The sequence below is a fragment of the Spea bombifrons genome, chromosome 3 (genome assembly GCF_027358695.1).
Source record: "Spea bombifrons isolate aSpeBom1 chromosome 3, aSpeBom1.2.pri, whole genome shotgun sequence".
Lineage (NCBI taxonomy): Eukaryota > Metazoa > Chordata > Amphibia > Anura > Pelobatidae > Spea > Spea bombifrons.
In genome coordinates this window covers 71685756-71712655 of record NC_071089.1, presented here as the reverse complement: position 1 = coordinate 71712655, position 26900 = coordinate 71685756, and the positions used below count along the sequence as shown (strand labels likewise).

General features: G+C 45.3%; 4 protein-coding genes across 4 annotated transcripts; all 4 read right to left on the bottom strand.

The window, feature by feature from the left end:
* Nucleotides 1-2902: 2902 nt before the first annotated feature.
* On the bottom strand, nucleotides 2903-5566 carry LOC128484027 (DC-STAMP domain-containing protein 2-like). Its single transcript, XM_053460347.1, has one exon. The coding sequence runs from the start codon at nucleotides 5564-5566 to the stop codon at nucleotides 2903-2905; it is 2664 nt and encodes an 887-aa protein (XP_053316322.1).
* A 2896-nt stretch (nucleotides 5567-8462) lies between these two features.
* Nucleotides 8463-11126, bottom strand: LOC128484026 (DC-STAMP domain-containing protein 2-like). The gene has a single exon (XM_053460346.1). It carries the CDS (start codon nucleotides 11124-11126, stop codon nucleotides 8463-8465), a length of 2664 nt encoding a protein of 887 aa, XP_053316321.1.
* Nucleotides 11127-15035: 3909 nt separating this feature from the next.
* Nucleotides 15036-17699, bottom strand: LOC128484025 (DC-STAMP domain-containing protein 2-like). The gene has a single exon (XM_053460345.1). It carries the CDS (start codon nucleotides 17697-17699, stop codon nucleotides 15036-15038), a length of 2664 nt encoding a protein of 887 aa, XP_053316320.1.
* A 6078-nt stretch (nucleotides 17700-23777) lies between these two features.
* On the bottom strand, nucleotides 23778-26441 carry LOC128484024 (DC-STAMP domain-containing protein 2-like). The gene has a single exon (XM_053460344.1). The coding sequence runs from the start codon at nucleotides 26439-26441 to the stop codon at nucleotides 23778-23780; it is 2664 nt and encodes an 887-aa protein (XP_053316319.1).
* Between the last annotated feature and the right edge of the window lie 459 nt (nucleotides 26442-26900).

Below are 26900 nucleotides of genomic sequence, written 5' to 3'. Positions count from 1 at the left end.
CTCGTCAGTTGTTTTTGCGACAATATCTGCCCTGACTTGCCTCACTCAGCGATCACAAAAGCAGGAGGAGAAATGGGTCAAAATGAAGAAATAAAAGTCAGTCTCTTTACTAATCTTTTGCACTACTGGAGGTTCAGTCACTACAAGTAGCTTGCTGTCTCCTCTAGTACTGAAGCTCCACGCCCAGTGTGAGGTTATTATGCTCTGATGATGTCACAATAGCACTGCTGTCATGACAGGGAGAGCAGGGCACATGCCAGCACCTACGGGGGAGGGGCACCTTGCTTTTTATAAAGATGAACTGACATAACGGTTATGAGAAGCTTATTAAACTATATATATATATATATATATATATATATATATATATATATTTATCTCTCTCTTTCTCTCTCTCTCTCTCTATATATATATACATTAAATTACATATCCTTTAAGCCATAAAATCTGGTTGTAGTCAGAAAAATCTGTGCGGCACAATTCAGTCCTTGACTAAAAGATAATAAAGGGTATGAGCCAAAATGCATGTAAGGACCATATCACGTAATGAAACCACAAGGGTTTGCTTTGAGAGCAGCCAAACCTCTTTACCAGCAGTTAGACCAAAGGGACTGTAGAAAGAGACCTGAGGTATCTAAAGTGTAAAATGACAGACACATGTTTCTAATTTAAGTTGGTGGAGATCCCAGAACAGTACTGAATGCCCAATTATTGCTTTGGCAGAAATCCCTTAACAGTATGCAAGGATTGGTTAAAGTTAAACTCTAGCCACGATATGTCTTTTGATGTTTGTGATAGCCGAGGGTCACCTATTATTTTCCTGTTTTTTATGCAAAAGCATAGAGCGATTAATCAGAACTCGTTTGCGCTGTTCCCCTGCCCTCAGCTTTTTGCCTTGCTGGAGATGCGTTCCATTGAACAGCTCTGGAGCCGCAGTGTCTCCAGCAGGTGTTTATTCCTTTTCTTTCACGTAAACAAAACCCCAAAATATTCAAGTAGGTCCTATGTACTTTAATATGCATTAATCGTTGGTAAGGTATTTTGGGGCTGGATCCATTCTTCTTTGTATGCCAAAAGCTCTGATTCCCCCCCCACACAAAATACTCTTTGATTTCATAGATAACAGGATGCCACACTCCTAGGCCTGATGGCAGAAAGGGTGGTGGTGTAGGCATCCTTCTCTCACCTGACTGCACCTTCCAGCATATACCAAGCCCTCCCTCCCTCTCATTCTGTTGCTTTGAAGTTCACACAATCCATCTTTTCTCTCCACTCTCTCTTCAAATTGTTGTCATATATCGCCCTCCAGGCCCTACCTCACAGTTCTTTGACTGCCTGGCTCCCTTTCTTCCTCTCTCCTAATATCCCCTGCCTTATTCTGGGTGACTTTAACATTCCTTTAGATATATCTAACAACTCTGCTAGCTCTAAACTCCTCTCCCCGACATCCTCCTCTGGTCTGAGGACACTCACTTGATCTGGTTTTCTCCAGACATCCTCCTCTGGTCTGAGGGACTTCCTTATCTTCCTTGCACGTCGCTCCTCTTCTGCTTCCCCACTCTGTGAAACCCTCCACTGGCTCCCAATTGCCTTTAGAATTACATTTAAAATCCTGGTACTGACATATAAGGCCATCCATAATACGGTTCCTCCATACATTTCTGACCTCATTAGCAAATACTCTCTTACTCGATCCCTACGTTCTTCCCATGGGCTAAGGCACTCCTCCTCACTTATCACCTCTTCCTTTTCCCGTCTACAAGATTTCACTCGAGCTGCCATATATCTCTGGAATCTACTCCCAAGGAACCTTCAGCATTCACCCTCCCTCCCTCCCGACATTCAAGAAACATCTCAAAACCCACTTCTTCAGAGAAGCATACCATCTTAGCTGCTAGAACTTCCTTGTCATTGATACAACCATCACACTACCTCTCACAGTTTCTCTGTGCCTTATGTTTGTCACCCCATTCCCTCAAGATTGTAAGCTTGCGAGCAGGGCTCTCTCTGTCAATTCTTGTCTTGTCATATCCCTTGAATTCATGTACTGTAGTAAGCCCTGCGTAAACTATTGGCGCTATATAAATAAAAGATAATAATAATAATAATAATAATAATAATGGGGAATGATCTATACGCGTGTTTGGCTTAATTTACTGAGTGGTAAAATGTGACTTGCACCCCATCTTCTTTTTTTATCCCTATGTTCATATCTACTACAATTTAAATAGAAGCAGTACACATTAGTACTCATAAACATCTGGGACTATGCTATGCAGCTTATACTACAACATGACCATTGAATCTGAATGCGGGAATTGACCATTCGGGTAACTTTCTTTTTAGTTTTCCCATTATATATTTTTCGGTAGCATTAAAATATAAGTATTACATTTAAAGAGATGCTGAAACCTGTGAATTTGGCGATTAAAGCCAGCAAAACTAAATACCTCCCAGATGCGAATGGCTTTGAAAATGATGCATCAGTCTAGTTCTGTATTCAGCAGGTATAGACGATCTACTGTCAGCAATACTGACCTAAAGTGCTAGCTTCTGTTGGATCTGCTTGTCATAAGAATGGATTGGGCATTCAGTTGGCAGTAACGACTCACATCTGGGGACATTAAATATTGAAAGGAATACGTACAGTAGACCTGAAGTATTAATCCTTTTTTGTTCGTTTTCTAAAAAAATAATAAAAAAAGAACATTTAAAATGTCTTAAAAGAAACCTGCTATTTGTTTTCCCAAACCCAAAGTCAAAATTTATTTAAGAGTGAAAGGCGCAAAAAACTGTGGTCTAAACCAGCAGGAACAGGATGCAAGCCGATTCACTTGGTGGTGAAGGGATTACAAAGGAAATTTAGGTAGAAGAAGGGGTGGGTATAGTTCTGAATTCCATTCTAGTTTCCACCTCCATTCTTCACCGCCCGCCGTCCTCTCCTCCTGGGTGGCCTCTGCCGCGCGGGGGTGACCAGATCCCTCTTCCTTCGTGCTTCTGTCCACTTTGTGAATGGGGGGGTCGTGTGGTCCTCAGAATCTGAAGAGTCAGTGTCCTCTGTTGAGTTCTGATATTCAAAATCTGTATCTTCAGAGTCCTCACTGGATTCAACCTCACTGATTCCTGAGCTCTCATCTTCCTCCCTGCCACGGACCTCCTCCTTATACTTCTCCAGGAGCTTCTCGCCTAACGCTGCTCTGCTACCCTGGCTACGGAGAACCTGTTTGAGGCGATCCTTCACAACCTCTTTCAGCTTCTTCCTCTTTCCTTTCTCTTCAGCCTTAATGGTTTTCATGGCATCGATCCAGAGGTGGACCTGTTCTTCGTCACTGGAGTCGACCTCCTCTTCGATAGCCTCAGAGTATGCCAGTGGAGCCATACAAATTGTGCAGATGTTATTAAGGATCTCAAAGCAGCCCCTGCAGTACATCCCTTTACAGCCTGGGGTGATGCAGGCCACGCAGTCCTGCCCCTCGCTGCCAGTGATTGTCTTGGCACATGCCATGCAGTACTGCTCATTGGTGCCCAACAGCTGGGCAAACCAGCGGCACCCGGGGAGTTTTGCCGCCAGGACCTGCAGGAAGCTAGAGTGCCCCCCGTCCTCTGCATTCATCCTCACGCTCCTGATCAAGGAGTCCTCAATGTTTGTGCGTTTGGTTATCAAGTTGTTGTAAAGAAAACAGATGCGCTCCTGCTCACGGGATGGGTAATAATAGGCACAGATTACGCGCTGCAGCCTCCGTATGTAGACGCCAAATATCGCAATGAGGAAGCACAGGCCATACATTGAACCTATGAGTATGTATCCTTTAAAGTCTGGGGCGGACGGAGCGACTAGGCATTTCTTTGACAAAACTGTCAAGTTCCCTCTCTGAAGGATGTCAAACGCAGACACCACATTGGAGAAGATTTCGCTGGCATAACCGGAGCCGTTGATCAGCACAGAGAACGTCACCGGAGCTCTGGCAACCACGTCCGCTTGCAGCAGGTAATACACCATGTCCAGCACCCAGTAGATGATGAAGTCCATCACCATCATAAATGCGACCACCAGAACATTTCGGAAGACGTTGATGATGTCAAAAGAATATCCCTTCCTCTCACGTTTGGTCAGGTAAAGCGAACCTGGCAGGATGAAGTTGTAGGCCTCTCTGGCGGAAAGGGGCAGGAGGGTTCTGCGCCCTTGCTTGGCTCTCATCACGTCCAGCTCTATGAAGGACCGCGTTATGTAGATATTGTCGTGGTTATCTTCATAGAGGTACTTGCGCTGGTACCGAGCGGCCATGATGTAGATGAAGAGGCAAACAAATGTCATTGAATAGCTGAACATGCTGAGCACATCCAGATAGGGGTTCAGTGTGCTCTGCACTTCGCTCATGATGCCGACTGCCACCTGCTTGATGCTCTTGCTGGAGTTCAGGTTTATGTCGAAGTCGTGAATAACCGTCACGTTAAACTCAAACTTGTCCTTGATGTTGCGGAGCATGTTGATGATGGGGTTTTTCACATGCTTTCGGACATATTTCTGGAGATACTTTGGCAGGAGGCATAGGATTGTAGCGGTTTTAGCCAGTCCACACAGCGGTTTGAAGGCGTCCACAATGTAGCACAGGAATGACAAGAATGGCATCACCTGGAAGCACTGATTCCGTGCCGTGTCAAATATTTTCCTGCACTTTAGATAGGGAACTTCCAGTTCCTCGTTACAGACCTCCCCGATATTGGCGATAAAACGCCACACATTCCGCAGGACGCGTCCGATGTGCTTCACTCCGTCTGTCACCGTCTTGAAGAACTTTCTGGCCCGATCGGCCACTCCTTTCAGCCTCTGGCCGATGTTCCTCAGAATATCCAGCGCACTCACTAACGGCCTTTTAACTTTTTCCAGGAGCTCCTTGGTCTGGTTCATGGCCAGTTCCACGCCGCAGGACACGGACTCAGATGAGCGCCGGAAATTCTCCAAGGTGTTGGCTGCAGGTCCCTGTAAGGCCAGCGAGAAGGCGACCAGAAGCACGATGGTCTTGCCCTCAATTGAGAAGAGCTGGGGCAGCATAAGGAACACTGTGACCCGCATCTTCATGAAGAAGGCCATGCCGAGGGTGAGGAGGATGCAGATGACCACTGAGGACACGATGCAGTACTTCAGGCTATAGTTCTTCACAAAGAGGACGATGGCCGCATACATGGCGGTGAGAATCAACCCAAAGGTGAAGGCGCCACAGCTCCTCAGAGAAGATTTCACCGCGTTGTCCTCTCGGAGTTGGGCTCTCACCTCCTTTTTGTCCTCGTCAATGTAATCCTCGGCGCTCACTTCCTCGACCTTCACTTCTTCAGGGCACAGGTTTGACAAGCAATCGCGGGAGCAGTCACAGGGGCAGTCGCGAGGGCAGTCGCAGTCCCGCGGGCAGTCGCAGGGGCAGTCGCAGGGGCACTTGCGCTTGCAGGGGCACTTGCAGGAGCAAGGACAGTTGCAGGAACAGGCGCAGGGGCAGGCACGCCGGCATAGGCCACATGTGGTTTTGCAGCAGGTACACATCCATTCCCAGGGGCCTAGTGTTGTCCCCATCTCGTCAGTTGTTTTTGCGACAATATCTGCCCTGACTTGCCTCACTCAGCGATCACAAAAGCAGGAGGAGAAATGGGTCAAAATGAAGAAATAAAAGTCAGTCTCTTTACTAATCTTTTGCACTACTGGAGGTTCAGTCACTACAAGTAGCTTGCTGTCTCCTCTAGTACTGAAGCTCCACGCCCAGTGTGAGGTTATTATGCTCTGATGATGTCACAATAGCACTGCTGTCATGACAGGGAGAGCAGGGCACATGCCAGCACCTACGGGGGAGGGGCACCTTGCTTTTTATAAAGATGAACTGACATAACGGTTATGAGAAGCTTATTAAACTATATATATATATATATATATATATATATATATATATTTATCTCTCTCTTTCTCTCTCTCTCTCTCTATATATATATACATTAAATTACATATCCTTTAAGCCATAAAATCTGGTTGTAGTCAGAAAAATCTGTGCGGCACAATTCAGTCCTTGACTAAAAGATAATAAAGGGTATGAGCCAAAATGCATGTAAGGACCATATCACGTAATGAAACCACAAGGGTTTGCTTTGAGAGCAGCCAAACCTCTTTACCAGCAGTTAGACCAAAGGGACTGTAGAAAGAGACCTGAGGTATCTAAAGTGTAAAATGACAGACACATGTTTCTAATTTAAGTTGGTGGAGATCCCAGAACAGTACTGAATGCCCAATTATTGCTTTGGCAGAAATCCCTTAACAGTATGCAAGGATTGGTTAAAGTTAAACTCTAGCCACGATATGTCTTTTGATGTTTGTGATAGCCGAGGGTCACCTATTATTTTCCTGTTTTTTATGCAAAAGCATAGAGCGATTAATCAGAACTCGTTTGCGCTGTTTCCCTGCCCTCAGCTTTTTGCCTTGCTGGAGATGCGTTCCATTGAACAGCTCTGGAGCCGCAGTGTCTCCAGCAGGTGTTTATTCCTTTTCTTTCACGTAAACAAAACCCCAAAATATTCAAGTAGGTCCTATGTACTTTAATATGCATTAATCGTTGGTAAGGTATTTTGGGGCTGGATCCATTCTTCTTTGTATGCCAAAAGCTCTGATTCCCCCCCCCACACAAAATACTCTTTGATTTCATAGATAACAGGATGCCACACTCCTAGGCCTGATGGCAGAAAGGGTGGTGGTGTAGGCATCCTTCTCTCACCTGACTGCACCTTCCAGCATATACCAAGCCCTCCCTCCCTCTCATTCTGTTGCTTTGAAGTTCACACAATCCATCTTTTCTCTCCACTCTCTCTTCAAATTGCTGTCATATATCGCCCTCCAGGCCCTACCTCACAGTTCTTTGACTGCCTGGCTCCCTTTCTTCCTCTCTCCTAATATCCCCTGCCTTATTCTGGGTGACTTTAACATTCCTTTAGATATATCTAACAACTCTGCTAGCTCTAAACTCCTCTCCCCGACATCCTCCTCTGGTCTGAGGACACTCACTTGATCTGGTTTTCTCCAGACATCCTCCTCTGGTCTGAGGGACTTCCTTATCTTCCTTGCACGTCGCTCCTCTTCTGCTTCCCCACTCTGTGAAACCCTCCACTGGCTCCCAATTGCCTTTAGAATTACATTTAAAATCCTGGTACTGACATATAAGGCCATCCATAATACGGTTCCTCCATACATTTCTGACCTCATTAGCAAATACTCTCTTACTCGATCCCTACGTTCTTCCCATGGGCTAAGGCACTCCTCCTCACTTATCACCTCTTCCTTTTCCCGTCTACAAGATTTCACTCGAGCTGCCATATATCTCTGGAATCTACTCCCAAGGAACCTTCAGCATTCACCCTCCCTCCCTCCCGACATTCAAGAAACATCTCAAAACCCACTTCTTCAGAGAAGCATACCATCTTAGCTGCTAGAACTTCCTTGTCATTGATACAACCATCACACTACCTCTCACAGTTTCTCTGTGCCTTATGTTTGTCACCCCATTCCCTCAAGATTGTAAGCTTGCGAGCAGGGCTCTCTCTGTCAATTCTTGTCTTGTCATATCCCTTGAATTCATGTACTGTAGTAAGCCCTGCGTAAACTATTGGCGCTATATAAATAAAAGATAATAATAATAATAATAATAATAATGGGGAATGATCTATACGCGTGTTTGGCTTAATTTACTGAGTGGTAAAATGTGACTTGCACCCCATCTTCTTTTTTTATCCCTATGTTCATATCTACTACAATTTAAATAGAAGCAGTACACATTAGTACTCATAAACATCTGGGACTATGCTATGCAGCTTATACTACAACATGACCATTGAATCTGAATGCGGGAATTGACCATTCGGGTAACTTTCTTTTTAGTTTTCCCATTATATATTTTTCGGTAGCATTAAAATATAAGTATTACATTTAAAGAGATGCTGAAACCTGTGAATTTGGCGATTAAAGCCAGCAAAACTAAATACCTCCCAGATGCGAATGGCTTTGAAAATGATGCATCAGTCTAGTTCTGTATTCAGCAGGTATAGACGATCTACTGTCAGCAATACTGACCTAAAGTGCTAGCTTCTGTTGGATCTGCTTGTCATAAGAATGGATTGGGCATTCAGTTGGCAGTAACGACTCACATCTGGGGACATTAAATATTGAAAGGAATACGTACAGTAGACCTGAAGTATTAATCCTTTTTTGTTCGTTTTCTAAAAAAATAATAAAAAAAGAACATTTAAAATGTCTTAAAAGAAACCTGCTATTTGTTTTCCCAAACCCAAAGTCAAAATTTATTTAAGAGTGAAAGGCGCAAAAAACTGTGGTCTAAACCAGCAGGAACAGGATGCAAGCCGATTCACTTGGTGGTGAAGGGATTACAAAGGAAATTTAGGTAGAAGAAGGGGTGGGTATAGTTCTGAATTCCATTCTAGTTTCCACCTCCATTCTTCACCGCCCGCCGTCCTCTCCTCCTGGGTGGCCTCTGCCGCGCGGGGGTGACCAGATCCCTCTTCCTTCGTGCTTCTGTCCACTTTGTGAATGGGGGGGTCGTGTGGTCCTCAGAATCTGAAGAGTCAGTGTCCTCTGTTGAGTTCTGATATTCAAAATCTGTATCTTCAGAGTCCTCACTGGATTCAACCTCACTGATTCCTGAGCTCTCATCTTCCTCCCTGCCACGGACCTCCTCCTTATACTTCTCCAGGAGCTTCTCGCCTAACGCTGCTCTGCTACCCTGGCTACGGAGAACCTGTTTGAGGCGATCCTTCACAACCTCTTTCAGCTTCTTCCTCTTTCCTTTCTCTTCAGCCTTAATGGTTTTCATGGCATCGATCCAGAGGTGGACCTGTTCTTCGTCACTGGAGTCGACCTCCTCTTCGATAGCCTCAGAGTATGCCAGTGGAGCCATACAAATTGTGCAGATGTTATTAAGGATCTCAAAGCAGCCCCTGCAGTACATCCCTTTACAGCCTGGGGTGATGCAGGCCACGCAGTCCTGCCCCTCGCTGCCAGTGATTGTCTTGGCACATGCCATGCAGTACTGCTCATTGGTGCCCAACAGCTGGGCAAACCAGCGGCACCCGGGGAGTTTTGCCGCCAGGACCTGCAGGAAGCTAGAGTGCCCCCCGTCCTCTGCATTCATCCTCACGCTCCTGATCAAGGAGTCCTCAATGTTTGTGCGTTTGGTTATCAAGTTGTTGTAAAGAAAACAGATGCGCTCCTGCTCACGGGATGGGTAATAATAGGCACAGATTACGCGCTGCAGCCTCCGTATGTAGACGCCAAATATCGCAATGAGGAAGCACAGGCCATACATTGAACCTATGAGTATGTATCCTTTAAAGTCTGGGGCGGACGGAGCGACTAGGCATTTCTTTGACAAAACTGTCAAGTTCCCTCTCTGAAGGATGTCAAACGCAGACACCACATTGGAGAAGATTTCGCTGGCATAACCGGAGCCGTTGATCAGCACAGAGAACGTCACCGGAGCTCTGGCAACCACGTCTGCTTGCAGCAGGTAATACACCATGTCCAGCACCCAGTAGATGATGAAGTCCATCACCATCATAAATGCGACCACCAGAACATTTCGGAAGACGTTGATGATGTCAAAAGAATATCCCTTCCTCTCACGTTTGGTCAGGTAAAGCGAACCTGGCAGGATGAAGTTGTAGGCCTCTCTGGCGGAAAGGGGCAGGAGGGTTCTGCGCCCTTGCTTGGCTCTCATCACGTCCAGCTCTATGAAGGACCGCGTTATGTAGATATTGTCGTGGTTATCTTCATAGAGGTACTTGCGCTGGTACCGAGCGGCCATGATGTAGATGAAGAGGCAAACAAATGTCATTGAATAGCTGAACATGCTGAGCACATCCAGATAGGGGTTCAGTGTGCTCTGCACTTCGCTCATGATGCCGACTGCCACCTGCTTGATGCTCTTGCTGGAGTTCAGGTTTATGTCGAAGTCGTGAATAACCGTCACGTTAAACTCAAACTTGTCCTTGATGTTGCGGAGCATGTTGATGATGGGGTTTTTCACATGCTTTCGGACATATTTCTGGAGATACTTTGGCAGGAGGCATAGGATTGTAGCGGTTTTAGCCAGTCCACACAGCGGTTTGAAGGCGTCCACAATGTAGCACAGGAATGACAAGAATGGCATCACCTGGAAGCACTGATTCCGTGCCGTGTCAAATATTTTCCTGCACTTTAGATAGGGAACTTCCAGTTCCTCGTTACAGACCTCCCCGATATTGGCGATAAAACGCCACACATTCCGCAGGACGCGTCCGATGTGCTTCACTCCGTCTGTCACCGTCTTGAAGAACTTTCTGGCCCGATCGGCCACTCCTTTCAGCCTCTGGCCGATGTTCCTCAGAATATCCAGCGCACTCACTAACGGCCTTTTAACTTTTTCCAGGAGCTCCTTGGTCTGGTTCATGGCCAGTTCCACGCCGCAGGACACGGACTCAGATGAGCGCCGGAAATTCTCCAAGGTGTTGGCTGCAGGTCCCTGTAAGGCCAGCGAGAAGGCGACCAGGAGCACGATGGTCTTGCCCTCAATTGAGAAGAGCTGGGGCAGCATAAGGAACACTGTGACCCGCATCTTCATGAAGAAGGCCATGCCGAGGGTGAGGAGGATGCAGATGACCACTGAGGACACGATGCAGTACTTCAGGCTATAGTTCTTCACAAAGAGGACGATGGCCGCATACATGGCGGTGAGAATCAACCCAAAGGTGAAGGCGCCACAGCTCCTCAGAGAAGATTTCACCGCGTTGTCCTCTCGGAGTTGGGCTCTCACCTCCTTTTTGTCCTCGTCAATGTAATCCTCGGCGCTCACTTCCTCGACCTTCACTTCTTCAGGGCACAGGTTTGACAAGCAATCGCGGGAGCAGTCACAGGGGCAGTCGCGAGGGCAGTCGCAGTCCCGCGGGCAGTCGCAGGGGCAGTCGCAGGGGCACTTGCGCTTGCAGGGGCACTTGCAGGAGCAAGGACAGTTGCAGGAACAGGCGCAGGGGCAGGCACGCCGGCATAGGCCACATGTGGTTTTGCAGCAGGTACACATCCATTCCCAGGGGCCTAGTGTTGTCCCCATCTCGTCAGTTGTTTTTGCGACAATATCTGCCCTGACTTGCCTCACTCAGCGATCACAAAAGCAGGAGGAGAAATGGGTCAAAATGAAGAAATAAAAGTCAGTCTCTTTACTAATCTTTTGCACTACTGGAGGTTCAGTCACTACAAGTAGCTTGCTGTCTCCTCTAGTACTGAAGCTCCACGCCCAGTGTGAGGTTATTATGCTCTGATGATGTCACAATAGCACTGCTGTCATGACAGGGAGAGCAGGGCACATGCCAGCACCTACGGGGGAGGGGCACCTTGCTTTTTATAAAGATGAACTGACATAACGGTTATGAGAAGCTTATTAAACTATATATATATATATATATATATATATATATATATATATATATTTATCTCTCTCTTTCTCTCTCTCTCTCTCTATATATATATACATTAAATTACATATCCTTTAAGCCATAAAATCTGGTTGTAGTCAGAAAAATCTGTGCGGCACAATTCAGTCCTTGACTAAAAGATAATAAAGGGTATGAGCCAAAATGCATGTAAGGACCATATCACGTAATGAAACCACAAGGGTTTGCTTTGAGAGCAGCCAAACCTCTTTACCAGCAGTTAGACCAAAGGGACTGTAGAAAGAGACCTGAGGTATCTAAAGTGTAAAATGACAGACACATGTTTCTAATTTAAGTTGGTGGAGATCCCAGAACAGTACTGAATGCCCAATTATTGCTTTGGCAGAAATCCCTTAACAGTATGCAAGGATCTCAGCAACTCGGAAATTGGGCTCATTTGCCTCTTATAATTCTAAGTCTATTATTCACAGAACTTGACAAAGTCACTGGGTCAGCATTGAGAGGGTTAAACACCCTTGCTATAAGGTTTTGTTTTTGCTTTACTTGTCCAGTGTGTTTATTTGGTTTTACACCATTAAGATCAATTAAAGTTTAGTCAGATCATTGAGTCAATTGTGGCTAACTCTGGTTTTGGAGCCTCCTCGTGTATACCGCCTTACTAATCCAACAGACATCTTGGCAGAGGTGCCCCTACCATCTAGGTGCCCTGCCCAGGGTTGCCTGTATGTTAATGCCGGTCTACCTTTTGGGGCTTACATCCTAATGACATTTTCACCACACCACAAGATTGCAGAGTAGAAAAAATGTGTCACGCAGAAAGATTCATTTCAGCGGCTTATGTGTGTATGCAGGGTGGAAGCCACTAAAACTGGCTAGGAGAATGGCTTAGCTGTATAAGTAATAGATACATTGATACTGTTCAAACCTGACATTGATTTACCCTTGCAGCTTTTTCGCTGAGGCAGCTGTTTCAAAATTCATATCAGTATATTGGAATCTTTGAACTCTCCTCAGTTGGCCATATACTAACAGTTTCATAAACTAATGAGATACATTGTTTTATTAGTGTCATTTTGTAGTGATTTAGTTTACTTCAGGGAAGCTGAGATCTATGTCTCACTGTGGAACAGGCAGCATTATCTAGTCATTTCCCTGCCCCTTGAAGTTTTTTGAAGCATATGTTAATGTCTTAAATCTGTAATCTTTAAACATCGTGGCATATGTTTTAGTGTATGGAACTGCAAAATCTAGGACTTGAAAGGAAATCTAGGAAAGTGAAAGGTACAAAATGTATTTTAAGTAGATTCAAAGTAAACCTGTGTTTAAACTCTGTTTAAAGTTTGTTGGTTAAATTATTTTACACTACATTACAATGAGAGATGGACAGTGTGGAGAAAACCCAACTAAGGTCTAGATTGGTTAAAGTTAAACTCTAGCCACGATATGTCTTTTGATGTTTGTGATAGCCGAGGGTCACCTATTATTTTCCTGTTTTTTATGCAAAAGCATAGAGCGATTAATCAGAACTCGTTTGCGCTGTTTCCCTGCCCTCAGCTTTTTGCCTTGCTGGAGATGCGTTCCATTGAACAGCTCTGGAGCCGCAGTGTCTCCAGCAGGTGTTTATTCCTTTTCTTTCACGTAAACAAAACCCCAAAATATTCAAGTAGGTCCTATGTACTTTAATATGCATTAATCGTTGGTAAGGTATTTTGGGGCTGGATCCATTCTTCTTTGTATGCCAAAAGCTCTGATTCCCCCCCCCCACACAAAATACTCTTTGATTTCATAGATAACAGGATGCCACACTCCTAGGCCTGATGGCAGAAAGGGTGGTGGTGTAGGCATCCTTCTCTCACCTGACTGCACCTTCCAGCATATACCAAGCCCTCCCTCCCTCTCATTCTGTTGCTTTGAAGTTCACACAATCCATCTTTTCTCTCCACTCTCTCTTCAAATTGCTGTCATATATCGCCCTCCAGGCCCTACCTCACAGTTCTTTGACTGCCTGGCTCCCTTTCTTCCTCTCTCCTAATATCCCCTGCCTTATTCTGGGTGACTTTAACATTCCTTTAGATATATCTAACAACTCTGCTAGCTCTAAACTCCTCTCCCCGACATCCTCCTCTGGTCTGAGGACACTCACTTGATCTGGTTTTCTCCAGACATCCTCCTCTGGTCTGAGGGACTTCCTTATCTTCCTTGCACGTCGCTCCTCTTCTGCTTCCCCACTCTGTGAAACCCTCCACTGGCTCCCAATTGCCTTTAGAATTACATTTAAAATCCTGGTACTGACATATAAGGCCATCCATAATACGGTTCCTCCATACATTTCTGACCTCATTAGCAAATACTCTCTTACTCGATCCCTACGTTCTTCCCATGGGCTAAGGCACTCCTCCTCACTTATCACCTCTTCCTTTTCCCGTCTACAAGATTTCACTCGAGCTGCCATATATCTCTGGAATCTACTCCCAAGGAACCTTCAGCATTCACCCTCCCTCCCTCCCGACATTCAAGAAACATCTCAAAACCCACTTCTTCAGAGAAGCATACCATCTTAGCTGCTAGAACTTCCTTGTCATTGATACAACCATCACACTACCTCTCACAGTTTCTCTGTGCCTTATGTTTGTCACCCCATTCCCTCAAGATTGTAAGCTTGCGAGCAGGGCTCTCTCTGTCAATTCTTGTCTTGTCATATCCCTTGAATTCATGTACTGTAGTAAGCCCTGCGTAAACTATTGGCGCTATATAAATAAAAGATAATAATAATAATAATAATAATAATGGGGAATGATCTATACGCGTGTTTGGCTTAATTTACTGAGTGGTAAAATGTGACTTGCACCCCATCTTCTTTTTTTATCCCTATGTTCATATCTACTACAATTTAAATAGAAGCAGTACACATTAGTACTCATAAACATCTGGGACTATGCTATGCAGCTTATACTACAACATGACCATTGAATCTGAATGCGGGAATTGACCATTCGGGTAACTTTCTTTTTAGTTTTCCCATTATATATTTTTCGGTAGCATTAAAATATAAGTATTACATTTAAAGAGATGCTGAAACCTGTGAATTTGGCGATTAAAGCCAGCAAAACTAAATACCTCCCAGATGCGAATGGCTTTGAAAATGATGCATCAGTCTAGTTCTGTATTCAGCAGGTATAGACGATCTACTGTCAGCAATACTGACCTAAAGTGCTAGCTTCTGTTGGATCTGCTTGTCATAAGAATGGATTGGGCATTCAGTTGGCAGTAACGACTCACATCTGGGGACATTAAATATTGAAAGGAATACGTACAGTAGACCTGAAGTATTAATCCTTTTTTGTTCGTTTTCTAAAAAAATAATAAAAAAAGAACATTTAAAATGTCTTAAAAGAAACCTGCTATTTGTTTTCCCAAACCCAAAGTCAAAATTTATTTAAGAGTGAAAGGCGCAAAAAACTGTGGTCTAAACCAGCAGGAACAGGATGCAAGCCGATTCACTTGGTGGTGAAGGGATTACAAAGGAAATTTAGGTAGAAGAAGGGGTGGGTATAGTTCTGAATTCCATTCTAGTTTCCACCTCCATTCTTCACCGCCCGCCGTCCTCTCCTCCTGGGTGGCCTCTGCCGCGCGGGGGTGACCAGATCCCTCTTCCTTCGTGCTTCTGTCCACTTTGTGAATGGGGGGGTCGTGTGGTCCTCAGAATCTGAAGAGTCAGTGTCCTCTGTTGAGTTCTGATATTCAAAATCTGTATCTTCAGAGTCCTCACTGGATTCAACCTCACTGATTCCTGAGCTCTCATCTTCCTCCCTGCCACGGACCTCCTCCTTATACTTCTCCAGGAGCTTCTCGCCTAACGCTGCTCTGCTACCCTGGCTACGGAGAACCTGTTTGAGGCGATCCTTCACAACCTCTTTCAGCTTCTTCCTCTTTCCTTTCTCTTCAGCCTTAATGGTTTTCATGGCATCGATCCAGAGGTGGACCTGTTCTTCGTCACTGGAGTCGACCTCCTCTTCGATAGCCTCAGAGTATGCCAGTGGAGCCATACAAATTGTGCAGATGTTATTAAGGATCTCAAAGCAGCCCCTGCAGTACATCCCTTTACAGCCTGGGGTGATGCAGGCCACGCAGTCCTGCCCCTCGCTGCCAGTGATTGTCTTGGCACATGCCATGCAGTACTGCTCATTGGTGCCCAACAGCTGGGCAAACCAGCGGCACCCGGGGAGTTTTGCCGCCAGGACCTGCAGGAAGCTAGAGTGCCCCCCGTCCTCTGCATTCATCCTCACGCTCCTGATCAAGGAGTCCTCAATGTTTGTGCGTTTGGTTATCAAGTTGTTGTAAAGAAAACAGATGCGCTCCTGCTCACGGGATGGGTAATAATAGGCACAGATTACGCGCTGCAGCCTCCGTATGTAGACGCCAAATATCGCAATGAGGAAGCACAGGCCATACATTGAACCTATGAGTATGTATCCTTTAAAGTCTGGGGCGGACGGAGCGACTAGGCATTTCTTTGACAAAACTGTCAAGTTCCCTCTCTGAAGGATGTCAAACGCAGACACCACATTGGAGAAGATTTCGCTGGCATAACCGGAGCCGTTGATCAGCACAGAGAACGTCACCGGAGCTCTGGCAACCACGTCCGCTTGCAGCAGGTAATACACCATGTCCAGCACCCAGTAGATGATGAAGTCCATCACCATCATAAATGCGACCACCAGAACATTTCGGAAGACGTTGATGATGTCAAAAGAATATCCCTTCCTCTCACGTTTGGTCAGGTAAAGCGAACCTGGCAGGATGAAGTTGTAGGCCTCTCTGGCGGAAAGGGGCAGGAGGGTTCTGCGCCCTTGCTTGGCTCTCATCACGTCCAGCTCTATGAAGGACCGCGTTATGTAGATATTGTCGTGGTTATCTTCATAGAGGTACTTGCGCTGGTACCGAGCGGCCATGATGTAGATGAAGAGGCAAACAAATGTCATTGAATAGCTGAACATGCTGAGCACATCCAGATAGGGGTTCAGTGTGCTCTGCACTTCGCTCATGATGCCGACTGCCACCTGCTTGATGCTCTTGCTGGAGTTCAGGTTTATGTCGAAGTCGTGAATAACCGTCACGTTAAACTCAAACTTGTCCTTGATGTTGCGGAGCATGTTGATGATGGGGTTTTTCACATGCTTTCGGACATATTTCTGGAGATACTTTGGCAGGAGGCATAGGATTGTAGCGGTTTTAGCCAGTCCACACAGCGGTTTGAAGGCGTCCACAATGTAGCACAGGAATGACAAGAATGGCATCACCTGGAAGCACTGATTCCGTGCCGTGTCAAATATTTTCCTGCACTTTAGATAGGGAACTTCCAGTTCCTCGTTACAGACCTCCCCGATATTGGCGATAAAACGCCACACATTCCGCAGGACGCGTCCGATGTGCTTCACTCCGTCTGTCACCGTCTTGAAGAACTTTCTGGCCCGATCGGCCACTCCTTTCAGCCTCTGGCCGATGTTCCTCAGAATATCCAGCGCACTCACTAACGGCCTTTTAACTTTTTCCAGGAGCTCCTTGGTCTGGTTCATGGCCAGTTCCACGCCGCAGGACACGGACTCAGATGAGCGCCGGAAATTCTCCAAGGTGTTGGCTGCAGGTCCCTGTAAGGCCAGCGAGAAGGCGACCAGGAGCACGATGGTCTTGCCCTCAATTGAGAAGAGCTGGGGCAGCATAAGGAACACTGTGACCCGCATCTTCATGAAGAAGGCCATGCCGAGGGTGAGGAGGATGCAGATGACCACTGAGGACACGATGCAGTACTTCAGGCTATAGTTCTTCACAAAGAGGACGATGGCCGCATACATGGCGGTGAGAATCAACCCAAAGGTGAAGGCGCCACAGCTCCTCAGAGAAGATTTCACCGCGTTGTCCTCTCGGAGTTGGGCTCTCACCTCCTTTTTGTCCTCGTCAATGTAATCCTCGGCGCTCACTTCCTCGACCTTCACTTCTTCAGGGCACAGGTTTGACAAGCAATCGCGGGAGCAGTCACAGGGGCAGTCGCGAGGGCAGTCGCAGTCCCGCGGGCAGTCGCAGGGGCAGTCGCAGGGGCACTTGCGCTTGCAGGGGCACTTGCAGGAGCAAGGACAGTTGCAGGAACAGGCGCAGGGGCAGGCACGCCGGCATAGGCCACATGTGGTTTTGCAGCAGGTACACATCCATTCCCAGGGGCCTAGTGTTGTCCCCATCTCGTCAGTTGTTTTTGCGACAATATCTGCCCTGACTTGCCTCACTCAGCGATCACAAAAGCAGGAGGAGAAATGGGTCAAAATGAAGAAATAAAAGTCAGTCTCTTTACTAATCTTTTGCACTACTGGAGGTTCAGTCACTACAAGTAGCTTGCTGTCTCCTCTAGTACTGAAGCTCCACGCCCAGTGTGAGGTTATTATGCTCTGATGATGTCACAATAGCACTGCTGTCATGACAGGGAGAGCAGGGCACATGCCAGCACCTACGGGGGAGGGGCACCTTGCTTTTTATAAAGATGAACTGACATAACGGTTATGAGAAGCTTATTAAACTATATATATATATATATATATATATATATATATATTTATCTCTCTCTTTCTCTCTCTCTCTATATATATATATATACATTAAATTACATATCCTTTAAGCCATAAAATCTGGTTGTAGTCAGAAAAATCTGTGCGGCACAATTCAGTCCTTGACTAAAAGATAATAAAGGGTATGAGCCAAAATGCATGTAAGGACCATATCACGTAATGAAACCACAAGGGTTTGCTTTGAGAGCAGCCAAACCTCTTTACCAGCAGTTAGACCAAAGGGACTGTAGAAAGAGACCTGAGGTATCTAAAGTGTAAAATGACAGACACATGTTTCTAATTTAAGTTGGTGGAGATCCCAGAACAGTACTGAATGCCCAATTATTGCTTTGGCAGAAATCCCTTAACAGTATGCAAGGATCTCAGCAACTCGGAAATTGGGCTCATTTGCCTCTTATAATTCTAAGTCTATTATTCACAGAACTTGACAAAGTCACTGGGTCAGCATTGAGAGGGTTAAACACCCTTGCTATAAGGTTTTGTTTTTGCTTTACTTGTCCAGTGTGTTTATTTGGTTTTACACCATTAAGATCAATTAAAGTTTAGTCAGGTCATTGAGTCAATTGTGGCTAACTCTGGTTTTGGAGCCTCCTCGTGTATACCGCCTTACTAATCCAACAGACATCTTGGCAGAGGTGCCCCTACCATCTAGGTGCCCTGCCCAGGGTTGCCTGTATGTTAATGCCGGTCTACCTTTTGGGGCTTACATCCTAATGACATTTTCACCACACCACAAGATTGCAGAGTAGAAAAAATGTGTCACGCAGAAAGATTCATTTCAGCGGCTTATGTGTGTATGCAGGGTGGAAGCCACTAAAACTGGCTAGGAGAATGGCTTAGCTGTATAAGTAATAGATACATTGATACTGTTCAAACCTGACATTGATTTACCCTTGCAGCTTTTTCGCTGAGGCAGCTGTTTCAAAATTCATATCAGTATATTGGAATCTTTGAACTCTCCTCAGTTGGCCATATACTAACAGTTTCATAAACTAATGAGATACATTGTTTTATTAGTGTCATTTTGTAGTGATTTAGTTTACTTCAGGGAAGCTGAGATCTATGTCTCACTGTGGAACAGGCAGCATTATCTAGTCATTTCCCTGCCCCTTGAAGTTTTTTGAAGCATATATTAATGTCTTAAATCTGTAATCTTTAAACATCGTGGCATATGTTTTAGTGTATGGAACTGCAAAATCTAGGACTTGAAAGGAAATCTAGGAAAGTGAAAGGTACAAAATGTATTTTAAGTAGATTCAAAGTAAACCTGTGTTTAAACTCTGTTTAACCCCTTCGAGACAAAGGCTGATTTTACTTTTTGTACCCTTTGTGACAATGGCCGTTTTAACATTTCTGCGCTGCTTGTGTTTAGCTGTAATTTTCTTCTTTCCCGTTTACTGAACCCACACACATTAGATATTGTTTTTTTCAGGACAAGAAGGGCTTTCTTTAGATGACATTGTTTTGATTGTATCATATTATTTACTATTAAAAAAATTATAAAATATGGTGAAAAATTTAGAAAAAAATGACTGTTTCTAACTTTTAGTTGAAAAATCTTTTACTCATCTATAAAAGGTAATGAAAAAACCTGCTAAATAGATTCTACGATTTGTCCTGAGTTTAGAAATACCCAATGTTTTTATGTTTTTTTGCTTTTTTCTACCCATTATGGGGCAATAAGTACAGGTAGCGTTTTGCTATTTCAAAGCCATTTTTTCCAAATCTGGTAATTCTTCCTCCCTTGTGCCATTTCAGGTATCTTTGAACCCGGCCAATGCAATTTACCCCATCAAGTCATATATTTTTGAAAACTAGACAGCCCAGGGTATTCCAAATGCTAGTATTTTAACTCTTTCCATGCACCATATCTACCACCAGTCTTTGTCAAACTTTATGGTAGTCATTTTTTTGCATTTGGTTTTCCACACACATTTTAATTCAGGTATGAATTAAAATGTTCTCGTATATGTCACTATCACAAAACACCCCAATATGTGTTCAGCAACATCTCCTGAGTACAGCGATACCTCACATGAATGATTTTGCCTGGCTGTTTTGGGGCAAAAGGGCCACATTTGGGGCATGCGCTTTTTTCAATGTTGAACTTTGGCATTTGGGATCCACTGCCCATGCCCTATTTGGTACATCTTTGAGCCGGGCCATTTCAGTGTGCCCAAGAAAACCATATATTTTTCAAAACTAGACACCACAGGGTATTTTAAATGCTGGTATTTTAACTCTTTGCATGCACACATTTTACCACCAGCATTTTTTCAAAGTTTGCAGTAATATTTTTGTGTGTGTATTTTTCCCACACACACCTACTTTATGTATGAATTTACAGCTCCTGGTATATGCCGCTGTCACACGACACCCCATAATGTGTTCAGCAACATCTCCTGAGTGCAGTGATACCCCACATGCATGGGTGTGTCATTTTTTGGGGGAACTAAAAGGCCACATTTGGTACGTGTGCATTTTTCTAATTGGAAATTAGATGTGTGGCCATCCTTCCCCCCGTGTTAATTGGGACGTTGTTGAACCCGGCCAATTCAATTTACCCCATCAAATCATACATTTTTTAAAAGTAGACACCCCACGGGCATTTAATATGCCAGTATTTTAACTCTTTCCATGCGAGAATTGTTTTAAGCTAATATGCTTATTTTAGGACTTGCTCACAAAAATATATTTTTTATATATATATATTTTTTTTTTTATTATTTTTTTTTAAAAAAATTTTAACATTTTTTTTCAACTTGGAGGTTCCCCTGATAGTGACATCAGTGGGAAATGATTTTTACATTTTACTGTTTTTTTACTATTTTTTTCTAATTATTATTAATTTTATTTTATTTTTTAATTTATTTTTACTAATCACACTGTGATTAGAAAGCTGGGCTCCATTGACTTGCATGGTGAATGCAGTACCTGTATTCAACCTGCAAGTGGAGCCAAAGTTCTCTAGATGGTCTGGACCATCTAGCGAAGTTTTAAAATTTGTGGTTCCTGTTACAGGACGGCGGCCATCTTCCTTGATGGCGAAGATTGCCGGCAGCTGCGGCTGTGACCGCTCTCCGGAGCGGTCACAGCCCATCAAAAGGTTAGTGTTTGGTGTCGCTGGATGCCTCCTGATCGAGGCATTCCAGCGACACCATTTAAGTTTAGGAGGCGATCGTCGATCGCCTCCTAAACGCTTTTAAAACGGGCGTCCGCCGCCATACAAAGTATGGCGGATGTTGACGCCCCGTGGAGGGGCCAGAGATGGCCCCTTCGTGCCGATCGCGGCGTTGCTGAATGCCTCGAGGTCGAGGCATTCAGCAACGCTTTTTGGGTGCAGAAAGCGATAGTAGATCGCTTTCTGCACCCGTTTAAAGACGTGCCGGTCCTGGCACGTCAATTGTCGTAAAGCACATGCTTTTCCGTGCCGTGCCAGGACCGGCAATTGTCATTAAGGGGTTAAAGTTTGTTGGTTAAATTATTTTACACTACATTACAATGAGAGATGGACAGTGTGGAGAAAACCCAACTAAGGTCTAGATTGGTTAAAGTTAAACTCTAGCCACGATATGTCTTTTGATGTTTGTGATAGCCGAGGGTCACCTATTATTTTCCTGTTTTTTATGCAAAAGCATAGAGCGATTAATCAGAACTCGTTTGCGCTGTTTCCCTGCCCTCAGCTTTTTGCCTTGCTGGAGATGCGTTCCATTGAACAGCTCTGGAGCCGCAGTGTCTCCAGCAGGTGTTTATTCCTTTTCTTTCACGTAAACAAAACCCCAAAATATTCAAGTAGGTCCTATGTACTTTAATATGCATTAATCGTTGGTAAGGTATTTTGGGGCTGGATCCATTCTTCTTTGTATGCCAAAAGCTCTGATTCCCCCCCCCACACAAAATACTCTTTGATTTCATAGATAACAGGATGCCACACTCCTAGGCCTGATGGCAGAAAGGGTGGTGGTGTAGGCATCCTTCTCTCACCTGACTGCACCTTCCAGCATATACCAAGCCCTCCCTCCCTCTCATTCTGTTGCTTTGAAGTTCACACAATCCATCTTTTCTCTCCACTCTCTCTTCAAATTGCTGTCATATATCGCCCTCCAGGCCCTACCTCACAGTTCTTTGACTGCCTGGCTCCCTTTCTTCCTCTCTCCTAATATCCCCTGCCTTATTCTGGGTGACTTTAACATTCCTTTAGATATATCTAACAACTCTGCTAGCTCTAAACTCCTCTCCCCGACATCCTCCTCTGGTCTGAGGACACTCACTTGATCTGGTTTTCTCCAGACATCCTCCTCTGGTCTGAGGGACTTCCTTATCTTCCTTGCACGTCGCTCCTCTTCTGCTTCCCCACTCTGTGAAACCCTCCACTGGCTCCCAATTGCCTTTAGAATTACATTTAAAATCCTGGTACTGACATATAAGGCCATCCATTATACGGTTCCTCCATACATTTCTGACCTCATTAGCAAATACTCTCTTACTCGATCCCTACGTTCTTCCCATGGGCTAAGGCACTCCTCCTCACTTATCACCTCTTCCTTTTCCCGTCTACAAGATTTCACTCGAGCTGCCATATATCTCTGGAATCTACTCCCAAGGAACCTTCAGCATTCACCCTCCCTCCCTCCCGACATTCAAGAAACATCTCAAAACCCACTTCTTCAGAGAAGCATACCATCTTAGCTGCTAGAACTTCCTTGTCATTGATACAACCATCACACTACCTCTCACAGTTTCTCTGTGCCTTATGTTTGTCACCCCATTCCCTCAAGATTGTAAGCTTGCGAGCAGGGCTCTCTCTGTCAATTCTTGTCTTGTCATATCCCTTGAATTCATGTACTGTAGTAAGCCCTGCGTAAACTATTGGCGCTATATAAATAAAAGATAATAATAATAATAATAATAATAATGGGGAATGATCTATACGCGTGTTTGGCTTAATTTACTGAGTGGTAAAATGTGACTTGCACCCCATCTTCTTTTTTTATCCCTATGTTCATATCTACTACAATTTAAATAGAAGCAGTACACATTAGTACTCATAAACATCTGGGACTATGCTATGCAGCTTATACTACAACATGACCATTGAATCTGAATGCGGGAATTGACCATTCGGGTAACTTTCTTTTTAGTTTTCCCATTATATATTTTTCGGTAGCATTAAAATATAAGTATTACATTTAAAGAGATGCTGAAACCTGTGAATTTGGCGATTAAAGCCAGCAAAACTAAATACCTCCCAGATGCGAATGGCTTTGAAAATGATGCATCAGTCTAGTTCTGTATTCAGCAGGTATAGACGATCTACTGTCAGCAATACTGACCTAAAGTGCTAGCTTCTGTTGGATCTGCTTGTCATAAGAATGGATTGGGCATTCAGTTGGCAGTAACGACTCACATCTGGGGACATTAAATATTGAAAGGAATACGTACAGTAGACCTGAAGTATTAATCCTTTTTTGTTCGTTTTCTAAAAAAATAATAAAAAAAGAACATTTAAAATGTCTTAAAAGAAACCTGCTATTTGTTTTCCCAAACCCAAAGTCAAAATTTATTTAAGAGTGAAAGGCGCAAAAAACTGTGGTCTAAACCAGCAGGAACAGGATGCAAGCCGATTCACTTGGTGGTGAAGGGATTACAAAGGAAATTTAGGTAGAAGAAGGGGTGGGTATAGTTCTGAATTCCATTCTAGTTTCCACCTCCATTCTTCACCGCCCGCCGTCCTCTCCTCCTGGGTGGCCTCTGCCGCGCGGGGGTGACCAGATCCCTCTTCCTTCGTGCTTCTGTCCACTTTGTGAATGGGGGGGTCGTGTGGTCCTCAGAATCTGAAGAGTCAGTGTCCTCTGTTGAGTTCTGATATTCAAAATCTGTATCTTCAGAGTCCTCACTGGATTCAACCTCACTGATTCCTGAGCTCTCATCTTCCTCCCTGCCACGGACCTCCTCCTTATACTTCTCCAGGAGCTTCTCGCCTAACGCTGCTCTGCTACCCTGGCTACGGAGAACCTGTTTGAGGCGATCCTTCACAACCTCTTTCAGCTTCTTCCTCTTTCCTTTCTCTTCAGCCTTAATGGTTTTCATGGCATCGATCCAGAGGTGGACCTGTTCTTCGTCACTGGAGTCGACCTCCTCTTCGATAGCCTCAGAGTATGCCAGTGGAGCCATACAAATTGTGCAGATGTTATTAAGGATCTCAAAGCAGCCCCTGCAGTACATCCCTTTACAGCCTGGGGTGATGCAGGCCACGCAGTCCTGCCCCTCGCTGCCAGTGATTGTCTTGGCACATGCCATGCAGTACTGCTCATTGGTGCCCAACAGCTGGGCAAACCAGCGGCACCCGGGGAGTTTTGCCGCCAGGACCTGCAGGAAGCTAGAGTGCCCCCCGTCCTCTGCATTCATCCTCACGCTCCTGATCAAGGAGTCCTCAATGTTTGTGCGTTTGGTTATCAAGTTGTTGTAAAGAAAACAGATGCGCTCCTGCTCACGGGATGGGTAATAATAGGCACAGATTACGCGCTGCAGCCTCCGTATGTAGACGCCAAATATCGCAATGAGGAAGCACAGGCCATACATTGAACCTATGAGTATGTACCCTTTAAAGTCTGGGGCGGACGGAGCGACTAGGCATTTCTTTGACAAAACTGTCAAGTTCCCTCTCTGAAGGATGTCAAACGCAGACACCACATTGGAGAAGATTTCGCTGGCATAACCGGAGCCGTTGATCAGCACAGAGAACGTCACCGGAGCTCTGGCAACCACGTCCGCTTGCAGCAGGTAATACACCATGTCCAGCACCCAGTAGATGATGAAGTCCATCACCATCATAAATGCGACCACCAGAACATTTCGGAAGACGTTGATGATGTCAAAAGAATATCCCTTCCTCTCACGTTTGGTCAGGTAAAGCGAACCTGGCAGGATGAAGTTGTAGGCCTCTCTGGCGGAAAGGGGCAGGAGGGTTCTGCGCCCTTGCTTGGCTCTCATCACGTCCAGCTCTATGAAGGACCGCGTTATGTAGATATTGTCGTGGTTATCTTCATAGAGGTACTTGCGCTGGTACCGAGCGGCCATGATGTAGATGAAGAGGCAAACAAATGTCATTGAATAGCTGAACATGCTGAGCACATCCAGATAGGGGTTCAGTGTGCTCTGCACTTCGCTCATGATGCCGACTGCCACCTGCTTGATGCTCTTGCTGGAGTTCAGGTTTATGTCGAAGTCGTGAATAACCGTCACGTTAAACTCAAACTTGTCCTTGATGTTGCGGAGCATGTTGATGATGGGGTTTTTCACATGCTTTCGGACATATTTCTGGAGATACTTTGGCAGGAGGCATAGGATTGTAGCGGTTTTAGCCAGTCCACACAGCGGTTTGAAGGCGTCCACAATGTAGCACAGGAATGACAAGAATGGCATCACCTGGAAGCACTGATTCCGTGCCGTGTCAAATATTTTCCTGCACTTTAGATAGGGAACTTCCAGTTCCTCGTTACAGACCTCCCCGATATTGGCGATAAAACGCCACACATTCCGCAGGACGCGTCCGATGTGCTTCACTCCGTCTGTCACCGTCTTGAAGAACTTTCTGGCCCGATCGGCCACTCCTTTCAGCCTCTGGCCGATGTTCCTCAGAATATCCAGCGCACTCACTAACGGCCTTTTAACTTTTTCCAGGAGCTCCTTGGTCTGGTTCATGGCCAGTTCCACGCCGCAGGACACGGACTCAGATGAGCGCCGGAAATTCTCCAAGGTGTTGGCTGCAGGTCCCTGTAAGGCCAGTGAGAAGGCGACCAGGAGCACGATGGTCTTGCCCTCAATTGAGAAGAGCTGGGGCAGCATAAGGAACACTGTGACCCGCATCTTCATGAAGAAGGCCATGCCGAGGGTGAGGAGGATGCAGATGACCACTGAGGACACGATGCAGTACTTCAGGCTATAGTTCTTCACAAAGAGGACGATGGCCGCATACATGGCGGTGAGAATCAACCCAAAGGTGAAGGCGCCACAGCTCCTCAGAGAAGATTTCACCGCGTTGTCCTCTCGGAGTTGGGCTCTCACCTCCTTTTTGTCCTCGTCAATGTAATCCTCGGCGCTCACTTCCTCGACCTTCACTTCTTCAGGGCACAGGTTTGACAAGCAATCGCGGGAGCAGTCACAGGGGCAGTCGCGAGGGCAGTCGCAGTCCCGCGGGCAGTCGCAGGGGCAGTCGCAGGGGCACTTGCGCTTGCAGGGGCACTTGCAGGAGCAAGGACAGTTGCAGGAACAGGCGCAGGGGCAGGCACGCCGGCATAGGCCACATGTGGTTTTGCAGCAGGTACACATCCATTCCCAGGGGCCTAGTGTTGTCCCCATCTCGTCAGTTGTTTTTGCGACAATATCTGCCCTGACTTGCCTCACTCAGCGATCACAAAAGCAGGAGGAGAAATGGGTCAAAATGAAGAAATAAAAGTCAGTCTCTTTACTAATCTTTTGCACTACTGGAGGTTCAGTCACTACAAGTAGCTTGCTGTCTCCTCTAGTACTGAAGCTCCACGCCCAGTGTGAGGTTATTATGCTCTGATGATGTCACAATAGCACTGCTGTCATGACAGGGAGAGCAGGGCACATGCCAGCACCTACGGGGGAGGGGCACCTTGCTTTTTATAAAGATGAACTGACATAACGGTTATGAGAAGCTTATTAAACTATATATATATATATATATATATATATATATATATTTATCTCTCTCTTTCTCTCTCTCTCTCTCTATATATATATACATTAAATTACATATCCTTTAAGCCATAAAATCTGGTTGTAGTCAGAAAA

Coding starts and splice junctions, on each gene's coding strand:
- LOC128484027 (XM_053460347.1), bottom strand. CDS start 5,566: ATGGGGACAACACTAGGCCCCTGGGAATGGATGTGTACCTGCTGCAAA.
- LOC128484026 (XM_053460346.1), bottom strand. CDS start 11,126: ATGGGGACAACACTAGGCCCCTGGGAATGGATGTGTACCTGCTGCAAA.
- LOC128484025 (XM_053460345.1), bottom strand. CDS start 17,699: ATGGGGACAACACTAGGCCCCTGGGAATGGATGTGTACCTGCTGCAAA.
- LOC128484024 (XM_053460344.1), bottom strand. CDS start 26,441: ATGGGGACAACACTAGGCCCCTGGGAATGGATGTGTACCTGCTGCAAA.